Source organism: Colletotrichum fioriniae (assembly GCF_027942845.1).
Source record: "Colletotrichum fioriniae strain IMI 355084 chromosome Unknown scaffold_8, whole genome shotgun sequence".
In the NCBI taxonomy this organism is placed as follows: Eukaryota; Fungi; Ascomycota; class Sordariomycetes; order Glomerellales; family Glomerellaceae; genus Colletotrichum; species Colletotrichum fioriniae.
Genome location: NW_027076844.1, coordinates 1,231,900 through 1,253,925, shown reverse-complemented (window position 1 = coordinate 1,253,925; position 22,026 = coordinate 1,231,900). Strand labels below are relative to the sequence as shown.

The 22,026-nt window shown below is 54.2% G+C and overlaps 6 protein-coding genes across 6 annotated transcripts; 3 read left to right on the top strand and 3 right to left on the bottom strand.

The window, feature by feature from the left end:
• Positions 1-1,292: 1,292 nt before the first annotated feature.
• Positions 1,293-2,175, bottom strand: N0V96_007144 (uncharacterized protein; the record flags this gene model as incomplete). The annotated part of the gene is made up of 2 exons (XM_053196269.2): positions 1,293-1,919; positions 1,975-2,175. The coding sequence occupies 2 exons, from the start codon at positions 2,173-2,175 to the stop codon at positions 1,293-1,295; spliced, it is 828 nt and encodes a 275-aa protein (XP_053046388.2).
• A 5,173-nt stretch (positions 2,176-7,348) lies between these two features.
• N0V96_007143 (uncharacterized protein) lies at positions 7,349-8,680 on the top strand (the record flags this gene model as incomplete). The annotated part of the gene is made up of 4 exons (XM_065757937.1): positions 7,349-7,688; positions 7,864-8,356; positions 8,411-8,494; positions 8,647-8,680. 4 exons carry the CDS (start codon positions 7,349-7,351, stop codon positions 8,678-8,680), a joined length of 951 nt encoding a protein of 316 aa, XP_065613460.1.
• A 1,134-nt stretch (positions 8,681-9,814) lies between these two features.
• On the bottom strand, positions 9,815-10,983 carry N0V96_007142 (uncharacterized protein; the record flags this gene model as incomplete). Its single annotated transcript, XM_053196267.1, has 3 exons — positions 9,815-10,520; positions 10,588-10,845; positions 10,910-10,983. The coding sequence occupies 3 exons, from the start codon at positions 10,981-10,983 to the stop codon at positions 9,815-9,817; spliced, it is 1,038 nt and encodes a 345-aa protein (XP_053046386.1).
• A 1,905-nt stretch (positions 10,984-12,888) lies between these two features.
• On the top strand, positions 12,889-14,265 carry N0V96_007141 (uncharacterized protein; the record flags this gene model as incomplete). The annotated part of the gene is made up of 1 exon (XM_053196266.1): positions 12,889-14,265. The coding sequence occupies one exon, from the start codon at positions 12,889-12,891 to the stop codon at positions 14,263-14,265; it is 1,377 nt and encodes a 458-aa protein (XP_053046385.1).
• Positions 14,266-16,269: 2,004 nt separating this feature from the next.
• Positions 16,270-17,557, top strand: N0V96_007140 (uncharacterized protein; the record flags this gene model as incomplete). The annotated part of the gene is made up of 2 exons (XM_053196265.1): positions 16,270-17,268; positions 17,345-17,557. 2 exons carry the CDS (start codon positions 16,270-16,272, stop codon positions 17,555-17,557), a joined length of 1,212 nt encoding a protein of 403 aa, XP_053046384.1.
• A 718-nt stretch (positions 17,558-18,275) lies between these two features.
• Positions 18,276-21,083, bottom strand: N0V96_007139 (uncharacterized protein; the record flags this gene model as incomplete). Its single annotated transcript, XM_053196264.2, has 2 exons — positions 18,276-20,378; positions 20,433-21,083. 2 exons carry the CDS (start codon positions 21,081-21,083, stop codon positions 18,276-18,278), a joined length of 2,754 nt encoding a protein of 917 aa, XP_053046383.2.
• Positions 21,084-22,026: the final 943 nt, after the last annotated feature.

The following is a 22,026-nucleotide window of genomic DNA, read 5'->3' as shown; positions in this document are numbered from 1 at the left end:
GTGGCCCAAGAAACATGAAGTGAATCGAGAGCCAAGAGCTTGAAGTCAAAAGTGTGAGAACTGCCAAGTGAAAACAGTCTGCCGAGTTTCTGCTGCCCCAGAAACGAGAATGTTCGGGTGAGAGACGTGATGTGGGATTGTTACGTCTCAAGATTGTTACGTCTTTAGGATGTTGGAGTGTCAACCAAAGGTCCTCGATTGGTGAGAATGGGATGAGGTCAAAAGGTCGAGTTTCTGCTACTCCGAAAACATGTGTGGGGATGGTCCGAGTGCATGGAGAACCAAACTTGACCAGAGATGGATCAAGGTGAGTCGTGGATGAGGAAGAAACCATCCATGTGCCGACCTGAAGCGGAGTCCAGGGGATGTTGATGATGGAGAAGCGAAGGCGCTGTCCATGTTGATTGACAGATATGTCAGTCAGCTGATGTGCCGTTGAACTGATGTGTTGTTCAAGCGATGTGTCGCTCAACTGATGTCTCGATCAACTGATGATTCATCCGATGCCCGTGATAGCGTCGGAAGTGAATTGTGTCAAGAGTCTGTGGAGACAGTGTCGAAAGACAATGTTGTTGAGTGAAGAGTGGTCGAACCTCAAGGCTAGGTGTGGATGATTGCCGAGGTTGATGACGGAGGTGATGAGTCTCCATTGATTGCAGTCTCGCAGGTAGCTGTGCAAACTTCCTGTGCCAAAGCCACATTGCCGATGAGATGATGGATGTGCAATGGGTCCGGAGTGATGAGATGAGTGTTGAGTGTTGAGACTGCAAGGAACCCTGGGATGAACAATGCCTGGCGTATGTTTGATGGTAGGCAAAAGTTCGAAGTCACAATGTGTATCCGTTGAAGTTGAGGGTGAGTGTGTGACTTGTCGAGAGTTTGAGGAACCCAGGGGTGGCAGGTTGTGTTCCAATGACAGAACAGTGACCCGCCGTCGCGTTAGCTTCGTCGTCTTCGATCGCCCGATCGCAATTCCGACTACTGACAGCCGACACCAGCGTGAAGGTGCGACATTGTCGGCCTTGTTTTTTAAAGAGGTTGTCATCCTCCAAGTCCAAACGAAATTTCGAATGGATGGGCGAGGCCTGTCAGGATCATCAGTCCTGAGAAGGCGTAAGACATATTGGTGTACCTGTTTGCACGGCAGGCTGCATGTCTTGTCGAGAGTAGACTGGGCGAGGCGAGTAAATCCGACCTCAAGCCGTCACAGTGGGGCGCGTAATCGACCGCCAACCGTGTGCCAGGGCGCGACGAGGCGAGTAACCGACCTCAGCCGCCGGCCCCCGGCCAGCCTAATCCTCCGAACTCCAAATGCGTCGGCGCCGCGAAATGTCGTTACGGAGGGCGGGAGGGAGAGGAGTGAGGCTAATGCCATCCGGTAGACCCCCAACTGGTACAACCAGAGCACGATCCTCCATGAATTGGTCCCACCGAGGTCCGAAAGGGAGATCCCAATCGGGGTGAACACCGAATTCCCGCACCCTGCGAGGGGTACGCCAGAAGAAAGGCCACTCCCAGATGCTGTCGCCTAGCACCGCGCGCAGGTTTCCCATTGCGCCGAGATCCCACGGGTTAAATCCAACCGTCACATGCTCCAAGCCGTTAGGCCCGGCAATCCCCATCGGCCATGCCTGCTGGGGGAGGTTCCGGATATACGCCGTCGTCTCTTTGTGCGTTTGGTTCCGAAGTCCCTGGTTAACCCATTGACCCCGGAATGGCGCCTTCTTCACCCAGAGAAAAACGAAGGGAAGGGCTCCGGCAGCCACGACAACTGGGGACAGCGACCACCTGGTTCCAAAGGACGCCAGTGAGAAGCAGAGAATCCCCAAAGAGTAAAGGTGGAAGACCACAACCCAACCCATAAAGAGCAGGTATGGCTTCTGAGTCTCCAAGGAGACCGGGCACCAAAGCCACCAGCACTAGATCAGAATTAGCCGAGTTCTGCCAACACGAGGGAGAAGGAGGATAACTTACATAGTGGTCAAAGAGCGCGATGCACCCCAAGTCCACCCCCTTGTTCGTCGTGCCGTGGTACATCCGGTCCAGTATCGACCCAGGGCCCTCCCCACCTTCCAGGTCGGCGTTACGGGAGCAGCGGAGGCAGAGGTTGGGTCGGAACCCCAGGTCGAACCAGTACCGGGAATCGTCGGCGTCGGCCAGGGTCTGCATAATCATCTTTCGGCGGGTGACTGCCCCTTTCGGGATCCGGTACCCTCGTCGGAGTATACGGTACGAATACCACCAAAGGGACACCAGGCAGCCGGCAGTGTGGAAGAGGACGAAGACGTAAACACCCAAGAGGGCAGAGGCGGTGGCGAGGTCTGAGGACGGGCGGAGGATCCAGAAGGGAACTTCGCGGGCGGCGGGGATGAGGTGGTGATTGACTATAACAGATTAGTAAAGAACGGATGTTATGATAGAATGATGGAATGAGATGATGGAATGAGATGATGGAATGAGATGATGGGACGGGATGATGGGATGGGATGACGGGATGGATATCGGACGAACCCAAAGTATGGCACACCAGCCAGGAGGTCCCGAAGATGTCGAAAACCAACAAAACCGGAATCCACGACGAGATCCAGGAGAATGTGGCGTCGGCGAGGGCAATGCCCACGCCCACAACCCAGGCGGCGGAGGAGGAAACGGTCCCAACGACGGATTCCATGGCTGCGGCGGCGGCGGCAATCAGATGGCGGCGGCGGCGGCAGAGAGCAGATGGCGGCAGATTCAGATGAGAGGACGAAGAGCAGACGAAAAAAAAGACGAGAAGGCAGTTCAGCTTGAAATTCGTCTGTAGTCAAGTCAGCAAAATTGGACCGAAACCGAAAGCTCGTCCTTTGGGGGTGGTCAACGTACGTTACTCGTGGTCCGAAGAAGAGAAGAAGTTCAGAAGAGGGGAGCGGGGCGAGAAGAGGTTTAAGTAGAACACCCACGAGGGAGTCTCTCCGGGCTTCCTTCCTTCTCTGGCTTGACCTGGAGACCCAGTACCTTCCTCCTTCTCAAGAAACAGCAGGTTCGTTAGGCATAAAGGCACCACAATGACGACACGGGCGTAAGGGACAACGAGGGAAGGAACGCCATCTCGAGGGGCGGAAAGCACCTCCAAGGAATCTTGAACTTCAAGGTAGGAAGGAAGTTCACCCTGCTTGGCAGGACTGAGCAATTGCACCAGCTATCAACCAAGCTTGATCCGTCATGAGCAACAAATGGCAATCACTGGCAGACCATGTCTCCTCCATAAGGCATGTAACCAGACTTCCTTCAGATACCTTACCCATCATGAGGAAAGACGCATTAAGGTCTGAGATGACAGTTACCAGAGATCCTTTCATTCTTCGTTCTTTCCACACCCACACATGCTTCAGCATGCCCGCATAACCCGTCTGTACTGACGGAATCAGGCATGTTTTTGTCTCTTGCAGACTGGCAGGGGTCTTGACGACAGGAAGGAACGATGAAGGCGGCGGGACTCGGAATATTAAGAGGCGGCAGGATGCATGTGACTAGAGCTTACAAGAACAGAGGAAGTAAGACCCGTGGGAGCAAGATACCTAACCTACTTATACAAGACGGAAGGGACTCTCCCATCTACCTTAATCTAACGCAGCGACCTCGCTAGTCGCCGCCAAGGGACGAACCGGAGACTGGAGATCTCTGCAACAACTACAACTATGAAACGTAATTAGAAATTCGAATGTACAGGATTAGGCATCCAATCTGACAGACATGGAAGGCCGGGGACTGCAGAGACAAGAAGTCGAAGTTTTGCAAGAAGCATCAAGAACAAAACTTACCATTGCCCGACAGTCATTTCGGCGGGATGCCTTCCCTCAAGGCACTGGACTCGCACTTTCCTGGAGAATCCGATCTTCACCTCCCTTTCGAAGAGCAGTCACGCAACAATGACGCAGTTGGCTTGATGGAATCGACGACTGGAAGATTTCAAAGAGTAAGGAGCCACGATCCCGCGGTCTTTCCCATTGCACGACGACTGGACGCGAGGTACCCGTCGCCTCACTAAGGTAAGATAGGTAGCTCAAGGAAGGCAGGTACGTTGGTGGTCAAAACAAGCTGCTGTGATTGGCCAGGAGGGTTTGACCCACTCCCGTCCCACCTTCCATGGAATGGGCCGCCGACTGGTGAGCGGCAGGGCGCAATGCTCCCTGACCACTCCAGCCGTTGTGCGCTTGAAATTTCACTAAGGCGAATAAGCTAGGTAAGGTACCCAGACACAGATTGCCACTCTGGAAGACTTCTTGATACCTAAGGTAGGTAGTAATAAGACCTCGCCCGTCTCAGTTTCTCGCATCCACCCTGGTCAGGTCACTTCTGGGCGTAAGCAGACAGTCTCCAGGGTCATCTTGCTTCCATAGTGAAGTTGTTTGTATTTTGATTCACTCCTTACAGTGAGTGAGTAATTACCAAAACGCCGCGAACCATCGTGCTTAGAATTAAACACCCCCTCCCTCATCATCTCACAATATTCCCATCTACTCTTAATCTTCCCGTCAATTCCTGTCCTGTACTCCTGCAATGTTTCCATTCTGCTAGGTTTGCGTAGTAGCAGCGCCGGGGCATTTGTGAATGAATCGCAATTTGCGAGTGTGTTTTGATTGAAGAGAGTAAGTGCCTCGGTGGCTGCTTTTCTCCTTGGAAGATTCTGGGTACTTTTACTGGATATCCTTGGCCTGGGTTGAAGCTTAGTTCATTTGGCAGATCTCAAAGTACCAGTCTTGCGCTACGTAGTGCTCTGCTTTACTGCAAGCGCCATACGTGCATGTAGCAAGGGCATGCAGAGACCAGAAGCGAGTATCGAATAGCGGGTCCACGCAGAAGTAGTAGACACTGACTTTGTTAATGTCGGGTCGATACCAGTGATTCTCGCTTTGCAGACAGCCTTGCCAGCATTCGGGGAGCTGATGAAGGGGAAGTGGTCCCCTTGAAAGCTTTTCGTCCTCCTTTGGCCCTCCAATTTCTCCTGCGACTGCAAGGGAGACGCTGGAGAGAATGGCGAAAATGGCAGTGGTAGGCTTCATCTTGGTGGTTGGTTGTTGTGTTGTGAAGTGGTGTCTCTTGTGATGTAGTTTGCGTCTGCTTTGCCAAGAAGCTTGGGTAGAATGCGAAGCTTGACTGAGAAGTGAGGCTGAGTGAGGGTAGAGGTTTGGTTGATAGAAGAGACGTGAATGAGTGATGAAGCTTGTGAATGATAGATGCTTGTAGATGAGGGATGAAGCTTGTGGAGGTCGAATTCCTTGGGATTCAAGCCGTCGAAGTTGAGGAATTGCTTCTGTCTGAGCATTCTATCGTGCTTCTCTGGGAGATATCCTCCTTTTTATATGTCTGCCAATACCATCTATCTCCGTTATGGTGCTCGAGACCTCAAACCTTATTCCAAAATTACTTCTGGTCCCAAAGGTCGGACATCCACGAACCTTGAGGTCTGTGCTGATACATGAAGTGTCAAATTGGGTCCCACAGTTTGGCATCAAGATTTATACGGAACAACAGGCTGACCTATTGGTCCACAAGTACACCGGCCACACATGGCTTCCCGAGCCCATGGTATGCCGCGAAGCTTACACTATACCCAACTTTCAAAATGGAAAGTCGGGCTTTTGGCTCCATACCTCTAAGTACATTGTTGTCGAAGAGAATGAATTATATGTGAGTCATAACTACGAGAATACCATACCTCAGCCAGGATATGATGAACTGGATGGTAATATCGAACGAATCGCAAGCCCTCTTCAATTCACTGAGTTCTTCTCTACTGTCCTACTATCGACAGATAGACTCGGTTCCTGCGCGGACTGAATCTCTCTTTTGCCAGAGTCGCTTTCGCTGCGGGTGTGAGGGATTACCACTGCAAGCTCTCGGCGGCAACCGCTGGGGCAATAGGTAACCTGCGAACCAAACTAAAGTTTCTGGGAGAAAGTGTCCTCGCGGATAAGGAAGCCCCTTCAACACCCTTCCTCCTAGAAAGGGCCACTTGGACAAGCCACCAGACTACCATGTCGCTGAGCGCTGGAGAAGAGTAGTGCGCCATCAAGACCTGATATTTTCGCGTAAGCTGGAGCCCATAATGCTTCATAACTGAGAGGCCAATAAGCATCTTCTTCTACGTGCCGAATAAAATCCCGAAAAGCTCTCCGTAGGGTAGCTAGCTGCCAGACCGTTGGCCGCTGCGAAAGGATCTCAAGTACTACTAAGCTACGGATGACTGTTTATAAATGCTCAGTCGACAAGAATTGAGGCCATCTCGGACAAACGAGGGTAAATTCTCATATATCGAACTGCGTATTCGGAATCTGGGAAAAGGGGAAACGGGCGTGAGGTCACCGCGCCCACGATTCCTCCGAAAGCTTAAGAGGCTTGCGCAGGCAGAAGGGTCGGTTGCCCGGCCCACACCCCCTCCTGAATCCATAGTCATGGGCCCAGACATCAAAAAGGGCAAGCCCGATTCAATTCATCGTCACTTGGTACGGGTACCTACCATATCTTCATCATTACCTTTTCCCAGTGGCGTCTCGGACACTTCAAAGTCATGGCTGTGTCATTTAAAATTCTAAATGGCGGCAGGAGCTTTTCGGGCTTTCGTTAAGGGTTCTTATCGCTCTCCTCCTTCTCTTTTGGATGGTCTCAAATGCCTGAGAGAGCCACTAAAGCCCGAAATATTACAATTTCCAGTGATAGTAGTTGCCTTCGAACTGTTTATTATCGTTCCTCTGTGGGAGGTAATTGAATGAGCAAAGATGGGTCGACGTGATTCAAGAGCCGCAATGCAACTCATGAATCACGCCGAAAGAGAAGACGTGGTTTGCGCTCGCATCGTGATTGGCCGAAACTCCGAAATCGAGTGTGTCATCCAATGCGCACCACTTCCCCCCCCGGAGCTAATCCAACCCCAGTCGCCATCATCGATCTCCCCCAGTAATGCCATTCCCACTTCAACCCGCCCTCATTCCAACTACCATCGTCGTACACGTATGGTCTACCTACCTAAGACTCCTACGCATTATTAGAACCCCTCTCCTTTAGAACAGCCCCTAAACCTGCGGTAGACGCCTCTCAGCATCAAAGCCCTGTCTTCGCCCCGACCACCTAAGGTACCTAGACTCTCTGTTATCTGCAGCATCCACCCCGCGATCGCCGCCCTTATCGCCCCCTTATCGGCTGCCCTGAACCCTACCTTACCTCCCGTCAACTCTCTCCCTTCCGACTCTACTCTCCGCGTTTCGTTCCCAGCACCCATACGTCCATCCATCCACCTTGTTCAATTCCCGATTCAACTGCTGCCGCCGAAAGCCATCCCTCCACGCGATTACCACTCCGACCGCCCAGCATGGCAATCTTCAGCGCCGTCCCTCCCCCCGAGGCCATCGACCACGAGGTCCCCAACACCGTCTCCTCGCCGCCGCCCCAGTCCCAGACTCCGGTCGCCGCCCACATCGCAGCCCAGAGCGCGACCGCCGGCTCCGTCGATATCGAAGCCTGGACTGTCTCCGCCCTCGAGTCCCTGAGCGTCAGCCCCGTTGCCCGCGGCACAGGGACGCCGCTGGCCATCAACCTCGATGAGCAGGTCAAGAAGGCCTCTACTGCCGCCGTCACGATTGCCACCGACAAGACAACGACAACGACTGTACAGCAGACACCTATCCGGCGGCCGTTGAGCAGGCGGGATAGTCAGAAGAAAAGGGAACAGCTTCTGAAGGGGAATGAGGGGAGCAGGGCGCGTCGGCGATGGGAGAATGGTGGGCTTCCCCTTCTTTTGAGCACAGGAGTCCTTGACATGATGGAAACATCCCCGTGGTCTTCCTTTGTCTTTCAGCAGCTAACCACATTGTTCCCCTCTCACAGATCGCCTCATCGGCGTACCAAACGCGCAGCCGCCCCTTCCAAGCGACTGGGAAGTCCATCCAACCTACCCGGTCCAAGTCGTCCCCTACCAAGTCGCCCAATACTGGGATACCGGTCTCCGCCAGCGCATCGAAGAGAAGACCGCCAAGCTTCAGGCTCAGCGCAAGAAGCAGCAACGCAAAGACGGGTCCGCGACAGGATTGTCTGTCGGCGAGGTGCCGCGCGACCTGCGCGACACGGCAAAGCGGACGCCCGCTGTGCGCGGGTGGGTGCGCGTACTCGAAGAACCTGTGCGGAGTTTCTTGAAGGAGCGGAGCGAGGCGAGCGATGCGGAGGGGGATAGCGAGGACGAGGAGATCGTATTTGTCGGCAGGAAAGGGATGACTTCTGCGGGCAAAGGGTGGAAGAAGGCTAGGCGGGAGGTGGGGAGCGAGAAGGTTGATGACGGCATGGTTTTCGACTCGTTAGGGGATGATGAGAGTGCTTCTTTCAAGTATGGCCCTGCTCCCTTCCCTTTGCGATGTTTATTGACCTTGGTGTTTTACAGGCGATGGTTGACGCATTCCATCTCGGATTACTACGGTCTACAATCTCACTCCGTCACTACAGGCGAGCCTGCCCGCCGGGTGGTGTACGTGACGGTACGGGAGCAAGGCAAGCGGTCGAGTCCGAAGAAGCATACAGTCTTACCTCGGCCCTTGTGGGAGATGTGCTGAGCATTTTGCCGCCTTCCGCAGCATCACTCTTTTTGTTGCAAACCGGATCACTCCAACGCACCTGCAGACTTCGCTTGGGAGCAGAGGTCTACGAAGCTTGAAGGGGAAAGGGATCTGTTGGTTAGATACGTTTGAGACGCTTAAAGTATAGAGCATGCCCACGCATGTGGCATTGGGAGTAGACAAACTACGGTGATTTCTGCATCGAGATCTCGGACAGGCTATCATCATGGTATGGAGATCCGTTTGGTACTCAAACCGCAGACCTTCAAACCTTGGATGCCTGTCACCTAGCTTTGGTTGGTGAGGGTGATGGCAAAGCTCGCGCGGTTGGATTGCAGATATTTAAAAATGAGCTGCAACGTGATCGAACATCTTTCGACGCACAATGTACCCTCGGCGATTAATTTGGTAGCCAAGTCGGAGTATTCGGTACGAATATTGCACAAGTCAGTGAGGTCTAAACCCGCACGAGGTGATCTCCAACGCTCGAGGGACTACAACACGGAATTTCCAATCAAACAGCCCGGCTTCACAAGCCTCCTTCCGGCTGCAGAATAGTCAGTCGCGAATTTGAGGAGGCCAGAGATGTCAAATGCAGAGTGGTGGCAAGTGCTGGAATTGAGGATGGAGCATTACCCCGTGGGCTTGGTTTCCAACACGATGTTCAAGGATGACTTCACTCCATCGGAGCCCGGCTTGGCTTGTTTGCCTCGTTGGCAGCCCACTGGGCCACTATGCATACATTGCGATATTTAACCGAACTTCATTCCACGGGAGCTAGCTTCCATGTCAATGAATACTCGATGGTCACGGGAACGCAGGAGAACCCCGCGGTGCAAACATCCACGAGGGACATGATGGATAGAACGCCTTGCAGAATTAAGGTTCGGTCGTATTGCTCGCTTTCGTTTTGGTCGTTTTCGCGATCACTTTTGGGTGTTTTGGCGGTTATTCCACGGCGGAGATGTCGGTTTGCATATGCTTCACGTGCTCGGTACCTACCTTAGTGGGAGAGTATCTCGAGGTCAAAGGTAGGTGTAGCATGACCGTCAGAAAAGACACGCCGATGGTTAGGTCACTGTGGAAACGTTTCGCGAATGGGATGTATTTTAGCCTAGAGAAGGGGAAAAGAAGAATAGTATTTGCAAGGTCTGCCCGTTATTAAAATAAGTACTGCTACAACCTACGATGCCAGGCTAAAACACAGTGAAGAGCGGTCTCATTGGGGGCACTCAATCGTCCGTGGCATTGTAGTTCTTATGCGGGTCACCGATGCCGCCTGGACGCAGCAGAGGTCTCGTCTCTCGCTCAACCTGCCGCTCTTCCCTGTCTTGTAACCGCTCCAACTCCTCCTCCGTGTCGGCGTACCGTTCGGGATGGGCGGTGTAAGGGCCAGGAAGGCCTTGCTCCCAACCTTCCGAGTATGTTCTGGTCGGGTTGGGACGTCTGGGCTCGTCGACGAGGGTTGGAGACTGCGGCTCTCCGTGGTGCTCCTGGAATTCGTAGTAAATGGCCATGGCAAGAAGGACGCCCTGTATTGAGGCAGTAAGGACGAAAACGCCCCACGTGCTCCATCCTTCCCAGCCGAGGCGGGCAAACAGGCTTCCAGCGAAGAGGAAGCCGCCGGGGGTCTGGATGCACATCATGGGGATGCTCAAGCTGCCGACGTGCTTGATATGGTAGGTTGTCCAGATCTGCGGAATGTACTGGACCGCGGCAAGAGCGGCGGCCATGACGCCGAGGAAATTTGCCCACAAGTCAAGGTGTTCCCTGAGCGCGGTAGTGAAGACCACAGTCAGGATGATGACGAGCAGGCCGTGAATCAAGCTGACGGAGCCGACCATTATGGCAGTGTGCCACGAGGGTGGCTTGTCGACAAGCTCATCCTCGGGAACAGTCGCATTGTCGTATCGGAAGAAGATGAGGAACAGGACAAGGCTGCAACAGGCACGAGTTAGTGTGTGTATGTGCCATTGGCGAACAAACACGGGAGGGAAAAACTCACATTAGCGCAAAGGAGATCCATTGCATGCCCAGCTGGGCAATTCCGAGTAGCCCAGCAGCACATTCGAAAGTACCCAATTCGCTACAGCAGGCAATGTCGCGTCTCGAGGGCGGAACGGTCAGAATGTTGGCGAAGCCGGCAGTGGCGGACGTGACTCCCAGCAAGACGAACCATGGCGAGATGCCTTCCGAGGTACCTCTAGCGATAATACGATAATGCTGTGGCAGGTAGGAGACGATGAGACCGATGAGGATGATACTGTGCGGAAGGAATTAGCCAATGCTCTGCATGTTGCAGTTGCTCTTCGTAGCGCTGGACTCACATGGAAATCGTCAGATTGAGGAAGCCAGGAGCGCGAAGCTCGGCGCAGCGGTCGTCGAAGATTGTCACCACCATGCTTGGTAGAAAGGTCGTCCGGAGTATGGCAATGTGCAGGCGTTGGTCTCGAAAGTGGGTTGCAATGGACAGCCTCGGCTGTCTTGGTGGGCAGTGACACCAGCTCTTTCTCGAGTATCACCACAGGCGGGTTTATCCGTCGCGTCGCAGAGGTAGGATGACGGGGTCCCGGAGACCCAAAGCAAAGCGGCAAGATGGGAGAGGAAGCAGCAGCTAGGCGAGCATTGCGTAATCGTCGGAAGGGCAGGAATAAGTAGTCGCGGGACTTTGGATTCGCCTTGGCTTCGCTCCTGTCGGTGGTTCGGTGATTTGGGTGGGGATGAAGCTGAAGTGGAGGAGCCGCCGTCGAGAGACGAAGAAGAGAAGGAGACGGGACGATAGAGTCGGTAATAGCGAAGATGGGCACGAAAGAGTCCGGCCCCCGGCGACTTGGCTGGAAGTTGCGGTGGTAGTGGATGGAGTACTGAAGGTGGCCTGCCTGGCTCAGATCAATGTGTAGGTAATACGGAGGAAACTGCAGAGATGATAAGTCGACCAGCCACGGGTCGAGAGAATGTCTCACCTGCTGAGATCCACAGTCCCTGGGCACCAAAGGCAAGGCAGACGGACTCTTTAGTGTTGCAAGGTGAATCGAGCTGTCGAGTCGGTCTACTGGTTGTGGTGCTTTGGAGGAATAAAGTCCGGCACCAGCGGGGTTGGAGATTGGGTGTCAGAGTCGAAGGATAGCCATACGGGTGGCCTATCTTGCCTTAGGCTGAGGACGGGAGAGGCACGGAGCACGGGGAAACAGTGAGGTGGACGGGACGGCGCAGTGTAACTTGCAAATTTCATGTCACAGGCTCACAGCGGGCAGGCCAAAGCACCCCAGCCAGTGGAGAGAGAAGTACCTATTCGTAGGTACCTTCCGCTGGTAGGGTCACTGGAGTATCAGCGCGGTGCGGCGTTGCAGGCGGCAAGTCCCTCCCCAATCAGCGCTAGGACCAGGAACATGCATCGCTAGCTTCCCCCATGACGTCGCTGCCTCAGTGACCTCCACTAATTCGCTGTGCACCTGCCCGCATTGGCGTCGGATCCGTACCTGCGTACCTGAATCTGCCCTGGCTGAAACGCAAGAGCGCTCAGTTGCTTACCTAACATCATAGAAGGAAGGCACTCGCGAGTCGCGGTATCTTTTGGGCTTTGCAACAAAAAACCTCCCAAGGACCGTGGCGTACCTGCCTGGGTAAGCACGTGAGGCACCTCACCTCGCCTTACCTTACTTTGGTGCTTCAGGAAGGAAGACGTTTGAGTTCCGGGGCTCTACTGCCGATCAACGTGCCTGCCCTCCCCAACATCTATCTACTCATGCCCGGTAAGGTACCTAGCTAGGTACTGCCTTCCTCACCGACAGCGGAAACGGACCACATGATGACCCGACCTTCTCCACTTGGTCGGTGAAGAAGGTGGTGAGCTAGTTTAGGCCGGTGGTGAAGGCAAAAACCAGGGCCTCTCACCGAAACTGTCTCCCCACTTGCTAGGATCACAACTGAAAGTGCAGAAATACAGACACAACGCTCCAATCTTCCTCTTGCCAACTGCTCGACTCCGACTTGACCTCAAGTTCAAGGCGAAGACGATGCATCTACCCCATCACCACTGACACTTTCATACGCGCCCATACGAGTCGGGGAGCATCCCATCCCTCCCTCCACATTCCCTTGGCTCCTTCCCAATGGCAAGTATCTGCACATAGCACCCCCGTTTAGCTTCCTGGACGATATCACTGCGATCTTCACGCCTGCAGAATCTTGATTCTTCAACGCCCTGCGTGATCCAGCCTCACTTTCCATCGCCAATCACACCCGCCACCGAGTAATCCTAGTGCATCTTCATTATCGCCCGCCTGCCCTCCAACCGTGACCAACAATGCATCCCGCGGCGGAAAACAAGGATGCAGACCCCATGCAGCAACATTCCGACCCAGCAAACTCAGTCAAGGGCCCCTCCCATCTCTCCGCCCCCTCTATGGACCTCGTAGCTTCCACCGAGATAGCCGCTAGAGATTCCGATCCACCAGAAAACCACAAGAGCTTCTTCCGCGGGGTCCAATGGACTCCTGACGGCACAACGCTCATCGCTTCAACGTCCGACAACCGGTTGTCGGCCTACGTACTGCCGGCAGATCTCCTCGACCTTAACGGCCGGCCCCGGACATTGACACCGCAGGGTCAGCTGCGTCTACCGGAACCCTTCTACTCGACAGCCGTATCACCCTACTTCTCCATAGCCGACCCGCAAACCCAGCTTGCACTTCTCGGCTGCAAGGACCACCCTATCCAGCTCTACCACGTCTTTGCAGACTCTCAGTCTTCGCCTCCACTATGCTCCTACAAGCTTATACGACGGGAGACAGAAGAGTACATCTGCCCCGAGTCCCTCTTGTGGTCCTGGCCCGGGACCCATTTCCTAGCCGGCTCGACAAATCGCCTCGACCACTTTGACGTATCACGGACTGGCTCTGATGGTCCCATCTTGACCATCCCTACCATTCCTTCCAAGCGGCATCTCCTCAAAGGTGGCGGCGTTGGCATGAAGGGAATGGTCTCTGCGCTGTCAAGCCAATACCCGGATGAGTCTGGCGCTTGCATCGTCGCCGCCGGCACCTGGTCCCGTTGGATGGGTCTCTACGACGTGACTCGGACAAACAAGGCCGTTGCGAACTGGAGCATCCAAGGCGTTGACAAGTCTCACTTCAGCCGAGACATCGGAGGAAACGGCATTGTGCAAACCATATGGAGCCCATGTGGACGCTATCTAGCCATCAACGAGCGACAGGCAAACGGCATTCTCGTATACGACGTGCGTGGGACAGGCCAGCCTCTGAGCGTCCTAGTGGGCCGAACCACCAACAGCCAACAAAGGCTGGCCTGCGACGTCTTCCCTGGTACTGGTGAACCGTCCGGTGGTTTCGAGCTATGGGCGGGAACAGAGACTGGCCAAGTTCTCGTCTATGAAGCCGTTGGCTGCACGGAGGGCGTTCATGACAAGTCATGGGACTGGGCTGCTCATCAATCACCTGTCGGGAGCTCAGGGGTTCACCCCACAGGATCGGTAATCGCCACTTGCTCTGGCGGATGGACCAGCCACGGGGATGAGGAATTAGACAATGGCCTGGGTGTCGCGGGCAACGACGGTCAGCCCCGCCTAGCATCAACATGCGTCAGCTCCGAATCATCACTCAAAGTCTGGACCTTGGCTCAAGGTCCATTGGATCATCCGGCAGATGGCTCCAAGGCATCCTGAGCAAGCTAATTCTGGAGTCTCTTCGGTCTGTAACAGGCGAAGCGCCTCGTAGAGACGCATTATATCATCGATGCTCTCGAAACGACATTTCGAACCCTGAGTCTTCTGATCTTTCCGCTGGCCAAGAGCCTCGTCCTACTGTAGGGTTTGCAATTTTACGTGCAAGTGAGTCGCCCTAGACGTATTTCACAAGAAGAATTTTGCTCTGTCTTGGAAATATAATGGCGTTTCTGGTCTGACAACACTAGTCTAGAGGTGCTCATCTTGCGACGATTCCGGCTACCGTGATACGGCCCTAATTCATCCGTTGCAATGGCGAGCTTAACAGCCTGGCGTGTATCTGAATCTGGCCGAGGTCTCAAGCTTAACGACAACACGATTTCAGATGACTAAAGCTAAGATCTACGAACAGCCAAAGAGTGCATCCCTTTGCATGGTACGCTGCAGTTATTGATGCGGCCTAAAATCGCTGAAGAGAAACCAAGATTCCTATTGCCAATCCATATCCCCGTCGCCCTGTGCAGATTCGGTTCCGCCGACGATCAGTTAGGAGCGTCGAGTCCCAGAGTCATCCGAGCTATTCTGCCTCTCCGGACTGTTAAGCCACACGGATCAAGAATTGCCCGGCTGATCAGATGGAACTCGGCAAGTGGCGTGAGGACGCGGAAACTGGCTCAGGCCGTTGTGGGAGGAACCGAAAGGCCAGCCGCAGGTGCTGGCAGCAAATGTCAACTGCAGAGACTGAGAGGGCAGCTTGTGCCTCGCATACCCGAGCTCATGTCAGCGGATATCAAGACCATACGCATGGGGAGACCGAAGTATAGGCTTCACATGCCATCGTATTCTTGCCTATGCAAAGTCTCTTCGGCCGAACGGGCAACATCAGCGCATCCGACTCAGCAGGTGTCGTCATCGCCGACTTGGGCGGCCGATACAGAAACTGAGCAAACAACATTTCAGCTGAGTTCTGCCAGCCACCATCACCATGTCGCCTTTCTCTCCATATTGGAAAGCCTCGCCAGTTCCTCGCTGGTTCCGTCACACGGACCGCCGGCGAGGCCTTCAAACACAACTTTCTCTGTCTGACTTGAACGGCGCCACGACCAAGCGTTCTCGCCATTAGACTATTTCCCGTCCTGGACAGACACTGTCGTTCCTGACTAGCATGCCCCACGTTGCAGCCTTAGCCCGACAACCACCAGAATCTTCAGACGAGCGACTGGTTCCCACTGTTCATGTCCTCTTTGGTTGGAATCGCGAGGCTCCCCGTTGACTTTTCGCTTCGACCGCCTAACAATGGCCGTGCAGACTTCCCTCCCCCTGGCTCCATTGTGCCACGACAAGAAGCAACGGTCGCATTCCGATCGGCATCAGATCCCACAAAATAAGGTCGTGGTCTATCTACTCGTGGCGGGGCATTGAACGAAACCACCCCGCCGATTGATTGGACACAATCACCAGCATCGGTGGCATCTATGGCGCGTATGCTCTTCACGCCATCAACAGGGATAATCTGGGCGATTTTTCGGAACCACTGTTCAATTTCGATGCCTAGAGCTGACGACGGTACCGGCCGAAAGCAAAACGTTGAACGAGAAGATTGCTTGGATCGCCGCTGCCGCGGGGCCTGTCTCAGAGACATGTAACATGGACGGACTTGAATGACCAAGTGTGCAGCTGCTCCATCTGCATCCCTTCATGTCAGGAATCAGACTTGGGATTTCGCTGTCCTAGCGGCCGGCTGTCCATGAGCCGGAAGTCAAAGAAGCTTTTTAGAACATTCCGTAACGCACTCCGACTAAGATTACTGCCATAAATATAATTGAGGATGGCAATCGCTTTCGTTACGGTATTCCGAGCCAGCACTGCATCTCTCGCTTTTAGCTCTATCACCTCTCGCTTCGACTTTCAGCAGTCCTGACCTTCGGGCGGTGTTCGATTCGTTACAGTCGTTTGTATCCCTTATTCTTTGTTTGTTGTTGCAGGACTTGGACCATTGCAATCATGAAGACCACATCCCTCATCACTGCAGCCTTAGCCGGCGTTGTGGTTGCTCGTCCTGGTATGGATATCAATAAGATGATGGCCGATGCCAAGCTCGAGGCTCGCCAAGCGGACGGTGGCGGCCCTTCGACAGAGCTCATTGGCGATCTTGCCACGCTCCGAGGCCGCGAACTCACTGCGACCGGTCAGGCAATCAAGGATATCTTGACTGCCGAGGCTCCAGGCCAGGACCTGAAGAGTTTTTACGATGACTCCGATCTTCCGCCAAAGAACTCGGCGGAGTGCAGAGAAGACGATTGCTGCATCTGGAAGTACATTGCCGACGATATGGCCGCACAGATGGTGGGCAATGCCGGCCGTTGCAACAATGTCGCTCGTGGTGCTATTCGCCTGGGTTTCCACGACGCGGCGTCTTGGTCCAAATCTACCGGCGGCACTGGCGCCGATGGCTCCATCATCCTTGCCAACGAGTGCAAGACGCGTTCCGACAATAAAGGTCTGGAGGAGATCTGCGATATCATGGAGCGCTGGTTTGCCAAGTACAAAAAGTACAAGATCTCCATGGCCGATTTGATCCAGACTGCCTCCAACGTTGCCACCGTCTCCTGTCCCCTGGGACCCCGAGTCCGCACCTTTGTTGGTCGCAAAGACTCAACGACGCCCGCGGTGAAGAAGCTCTTGCCGGATCCATCCGACAGCTCAGCCAAGCTGTTCAAGCTCTTTGCAGACAAATCCTTCACGCCAGCGGGCCTCGTCGCCCTGATGGGCGCGCACAGCACCAGCCAGCAACGCTTCGTTGATCCCTCGCGGGCCGACTCGCCCCAAGACAGTACGCCAGGAACTTGGGATATCGCCTACTACCAGCAGACGCTCAACCCCAATGCCCCCCCTGCTGTCTTCAAGTTCCAGAGCGACATCAACGTTTCCCAGGATCCGCGCACCAATGGGGTCTGGAAGGCATTCGCAGCGGGGCCGCGCGGTCAGTTCATGTGGAACGAGGTAAGACTTTACCTGACGGCGTCACACGTTCGTCCCAACTTAATAGACTTCCCGAGGCTAACAACCTAAACCTTAGGCGTATGCGACAGAATACGTTCGCATGTCTCTGCTCGGCGTTAACAATATCAACGACTTGACCGAATGCACCAAGGCCCTGCCGCCTTTCCGCCCGGGCTTCCAGCAGCCTGATGAAGACCTGTTGACTAAGGTCATGGGAAGCGTCATCAACTCTGACGCCATTAAGCAGGCCCTCGAAAAGGGTGACAAGATTCCTCCCAATGCCATATAGACAACGAGGGATTGGTTTTCTTTGTAGCGTACATACTGTTTTCATCCGTTTTCCTTTCTCTGTACCACCCATTTGTACCATACCATTACATGTAAAATAGGACCAAGGCGTTCTCGGAGTTGCATGCATAGACCACCAAAAAGAGTCACGACTTACATGGGCCGAGGCTGGCCTCAACATGGCGTGGACCAAGATTGTTGGAACAGGAGGCGAAGTTCAGGAAGTATATTCTTTGTTATTCTTACTTGTAATCTCAACATTCTTTTCGACTGTGTTTCATCAAATCTCAGAATAAACAGCGCTAGAATTTCAGCAGAGTTGCTCACAACATGCCTTGGCTCTTGGTCTCCTCGGCATCACAAGAACCTGCAAGACCACCTGCAAAGAACAAGTATAGGTGCCTGCCTGACACGGTTCTCTCTCTGGGCAAGTGGACATCGCCGTCTCGGCAGGCCGATGATGAGACGTTTATGTACTATTCAGATCGCCTGGTGGCCCCAACACGCGCACGAAACCTTCGCCCGAGCCAACCGATCCTCGTCTGCAGCGAAGCTTAATCGCACACATCACGCGGGTTCAACGCAAGGTACGTAGGACTCCACCTGCATACACGCACCTACACCTTATTTCACAACCCTCTTAAATCCATCCGAACTCTGTGCAGATGGGTTCGCCAGCTTCCGAACGCCTTCCACTCGTAGCTAGCCTTTGCAGCTTTTCAGCCCAGACGCGCATTGACTCTGTCCACCAGACTTCCACCACCAAGAAAGCCCTTGAGCGCCTTCGCTCTCTCCGAGGGGCTCATTTTCAGGAACCGCACGAGCGTCTGGTCTTGGGTATTGTTGCCGTTGCTGTCGCTGTCGACGTTTACAACTGGAGAATTCCCCTTGACGACTGCGAGAGCGACCTGGGCCGCGTACATGTTGAAGCCGGCGCGTCGGAGAAAGACTTCCCATTCCGTCTCTTCCGACATGATGACTTGCTGCACGTCGTGGGATGCCTTTTTGAGGTGTGTCGACACGACGGCGCACGTCCAGTGGGCTAGTGTCTTTTGGCCGCCGGCCACGTAGACTACGTCGATGGTGCAGCCGCTGCTGTTGCTGAGAGAGCATGCGAAAGCGACAAAGCAGGCGTACGATGCGGCGTCGGCTGCGCTGAGCGGTCCGATGTGCTCTGCGATGGGATTGTCTTCTGACACGAGGATACTCAGTTGTTCGTAGAGCGGTGCGACTCTTGCTACGCGGTCGCGGAGTTGTGAGAGCTGCGTGTGGGATCCTGGGAGGGGCTTCTGTCGGACTTTGAGGTTTGTTGTGATGATGACTCCTGATGTTGGGGAAGGGATGATGTCGGCTTCGTAGGATAGCGGGGATGGCTTTTCTACGGTCTTTACGCTTCCGGGGGACCATACGCGTTTGTTGTGTCGTGAGAAGTCACGGTCTACGAGATCGATGCCTGGTAGGTTAGCTTGGAGGGCCGATATAATTCCCCGCGGGATGGCGGTAGAGATTATGATGCGCGAGTGGCTGTTTGTGTGCTCAATGGTTGGGACTGGAGCATCGATGGGGGCCTTCTGTGTATTCGGCTTTGATGATACCTGTCCGACGACCGGCGACGGAGCTTGAGCGGCCCGGCGCTTTGTAATTGGGAATAACGGCTCGAATGGGCTTGTGACTCGTTTCGCACCCCGTAGGTCCATGTAGTTCGCGAGCAGCTTTCCCGCAGCATTGCTCTCATTTTCGCCGAGGAGCAACCCTTGTCGTAAATTGTTTATTGGCTTCGACTGTGTTGTTGTGCGACGGTGCTTGACGCCCACAGTCGGCGACTCCTGGCCCACGTGATCATCTTTGACAGCTTGTTCTTGTTTGCGTTTTCGAATAAGCAGCATGAAGTCCTCTCCACAGGGAGGTGAGCTACTCTGAGCTTGGTGTTCATCATAAGGCATCGCGATCTCTTCGTCGTCGCCGTCGGGAAGTATCGCCTTGAGCGTGTGTGTTTGCCGAACGTAATCGGCGCTCGTCGGTAGTGTCGTAGATCGTCGCCCATCGAGGAGACGTTGCAACACTTTACCATCTCCCACGGACTCCCCGACTTCCACCAGACCCAGGGAAGATGGGAAAGGGATCCATCGCAGCTCCTTCTGTTCTTGCCGATTGCGTGGCCACGGCGGTGATGTGAATTGCTCAGATTCCCGGCAGCGGACCCAAAGAAACATCTCTTCTGGGCCTTGGACAGCTCCTTCCCAATCTGGTTTAGGTGCGCTAAAATCGAGGATTGGAGGCTGCATTCTGGCAGTGGCATCAATGACCTCGACCTGCTCTTGTTCAAGCTTCTGTGCCATGGCGTTTGCTTTCTCTGTTAAGAAGAGGTTGAATTGCTCGTTGAATCTGGACTCTTCTTCCGAGCAAGGGCTTGAAATTGAAGCCCCTGGAAGGCTAATAGAGTTGAATTCTGCAGTGCCGTGTAGGATTGCCCGAAAAACGTCTTCATCTTCGTTGCTGGACGCAGAGTCGTCGGACATAGGCAGAATCGGAACCTCCATGGGTGGTGCTGTGCCTTTTCGTTGAGGAGTGGAGATGTCGAAGCTGGGGGTGTCTGAGGTAATGCCGAGAATGTCCGGCGTTGAGATATCGAGGTGCTCGAAGTCATCATAGGTCTCGGCTAGGTTGCGTAAGGATTTCTCAAGATCTTCCTCGAGAAGGCTGGCCGGATCTGAAAACTGAGGAATCTCGCAGACATCGGCGTCCGGTATAAACAGCTCTGCATCCTCGGTATCGTCGAAGGGTATTGCGATTAGTGGTGGAGTCATGGTTTTGACTCTGTCCTAGACGGAATGTTAGCGATATTCTTCACACGATGACAGACCATGTATGCCCACCATAGTTGGAGCCATCTCCAGTTCGATCAATTGGTCAAAGTCTCTCTTCGACCAACCAACGTACGTTGACTCTGCAACGTATGCCAGGTCTTCCTCGGTATAGTCAAGCTCATCGAGCTCGGGTCCCCTCGCAAGCAGATCGTGAAAGTGTGCCGCAGAGAGCGGAAGACCGAGACCTTCATCCTTCGCATCATCGACAGGCTCGCGAGGTAATGTGTTAGGCTTACGGAAAAAGTCCAGACACTCGGCTTCGCCTATTGCTCGACCGAGAGCTTTGAGGTCGTGTCTCGGGTCACTTCTTAGGGACGGCAGCTCCAGCTTCGAGACTGCGTGCGAGAATCGTATGTGGGGTATGGTGGCCTCTATGGAAAGCTTGAAGATGTCTCCCGGAGGAAATACTTTGATGGACTTTGCGAGGACATTGTCAGCTTCCTCGTCTTGGAAATTGATTTCGGAAGGGAAGACAGGCTCTGGAATTGAAAAGGACTGGATATCAGGCGTATCGTCGAGATTATTGGTACATTCGACAAACCTCGATTCTTGCAGGCGCTTGGCGAGGTGCTTCGGGTGCGTAGGCATATAGATCTTGGGGTTGATGAACAACTCTTGTATCAAGGCGTATTCGGCTGGCCCGACTGCTTCGGTGGACATGTTGCACGATGATGCTTATGTCTCGGGCAAGAAGTTGGAACTCGGTCTATTAGTGCAGTGGCCGTAGATGCGAAAATGCCAACATCAAAGAAGAAGATGAAGCCTGGCCTCAACCTTATATGCGGAGAAGGCTGCGGTGGTCTCACCCTGACGATGCGGGCTTTTGGCGATTTGAGAATCAAAACACTCGCAACACGACTTGGAGATATTTTTTGTGCGATTTGCACGAGTGTCTGTAGCAAGGAAGGTCTTTCACTGTCGTCCTGCCTGCCTCAGGACGGAAGTCGGGCTGCGGGTGTCGTTCCAAAGTTCCTCCGGGCTCCCGGAGGCCCCACTTTCGCCGCCGTGCCTGCCCGTCGACGTTGCAGCTCCGAGATACGTACACTGTCAGGCAGCGAGCGCAGCAGACAGGAGAGAACTCCGGGGGAAGGGACGACATATCCGTATTGCCGGCCAACCGACTACGGCGTGGGACCACGACACGTCCGATCTTTTCAGATCGTAGCAGTAAGTAGCCATGCCGCCTCAGAAGAAGGATGTCAACTAACAACTCAAGGCAGAAGAAGTAGTCTGGATACGAGCACGCCAAATCCGGCAGCATCCGGCGATGCAGCCTGTGAGACCATTATCTTGGCGTCCGGGCGATGCTTGGTCATTGAACTGCGGGACACAACCACTTCCCTAGCCCGCATGAGCGAATGCTTGTTAAGTTCCGATGCCCTTCGGAGCTAATCGCGGATCGGGGCCGGCGGAGTTGCTCACTGGACCCGTTTGCCCTTCTCCTAGCGCACGGTGCGGCGGCCGCTAATGATCACGCAAGCGGTGTGCTTGCTTTAGGTGAGGACTGCCCCGAAGCCACTCGGCTCGGGGGATGGGGGATGGGGGATGGGGATTGGGCTCAACGATCGGACGACGGACGGGCTTAGGGTCTAGCGTAAGGGGA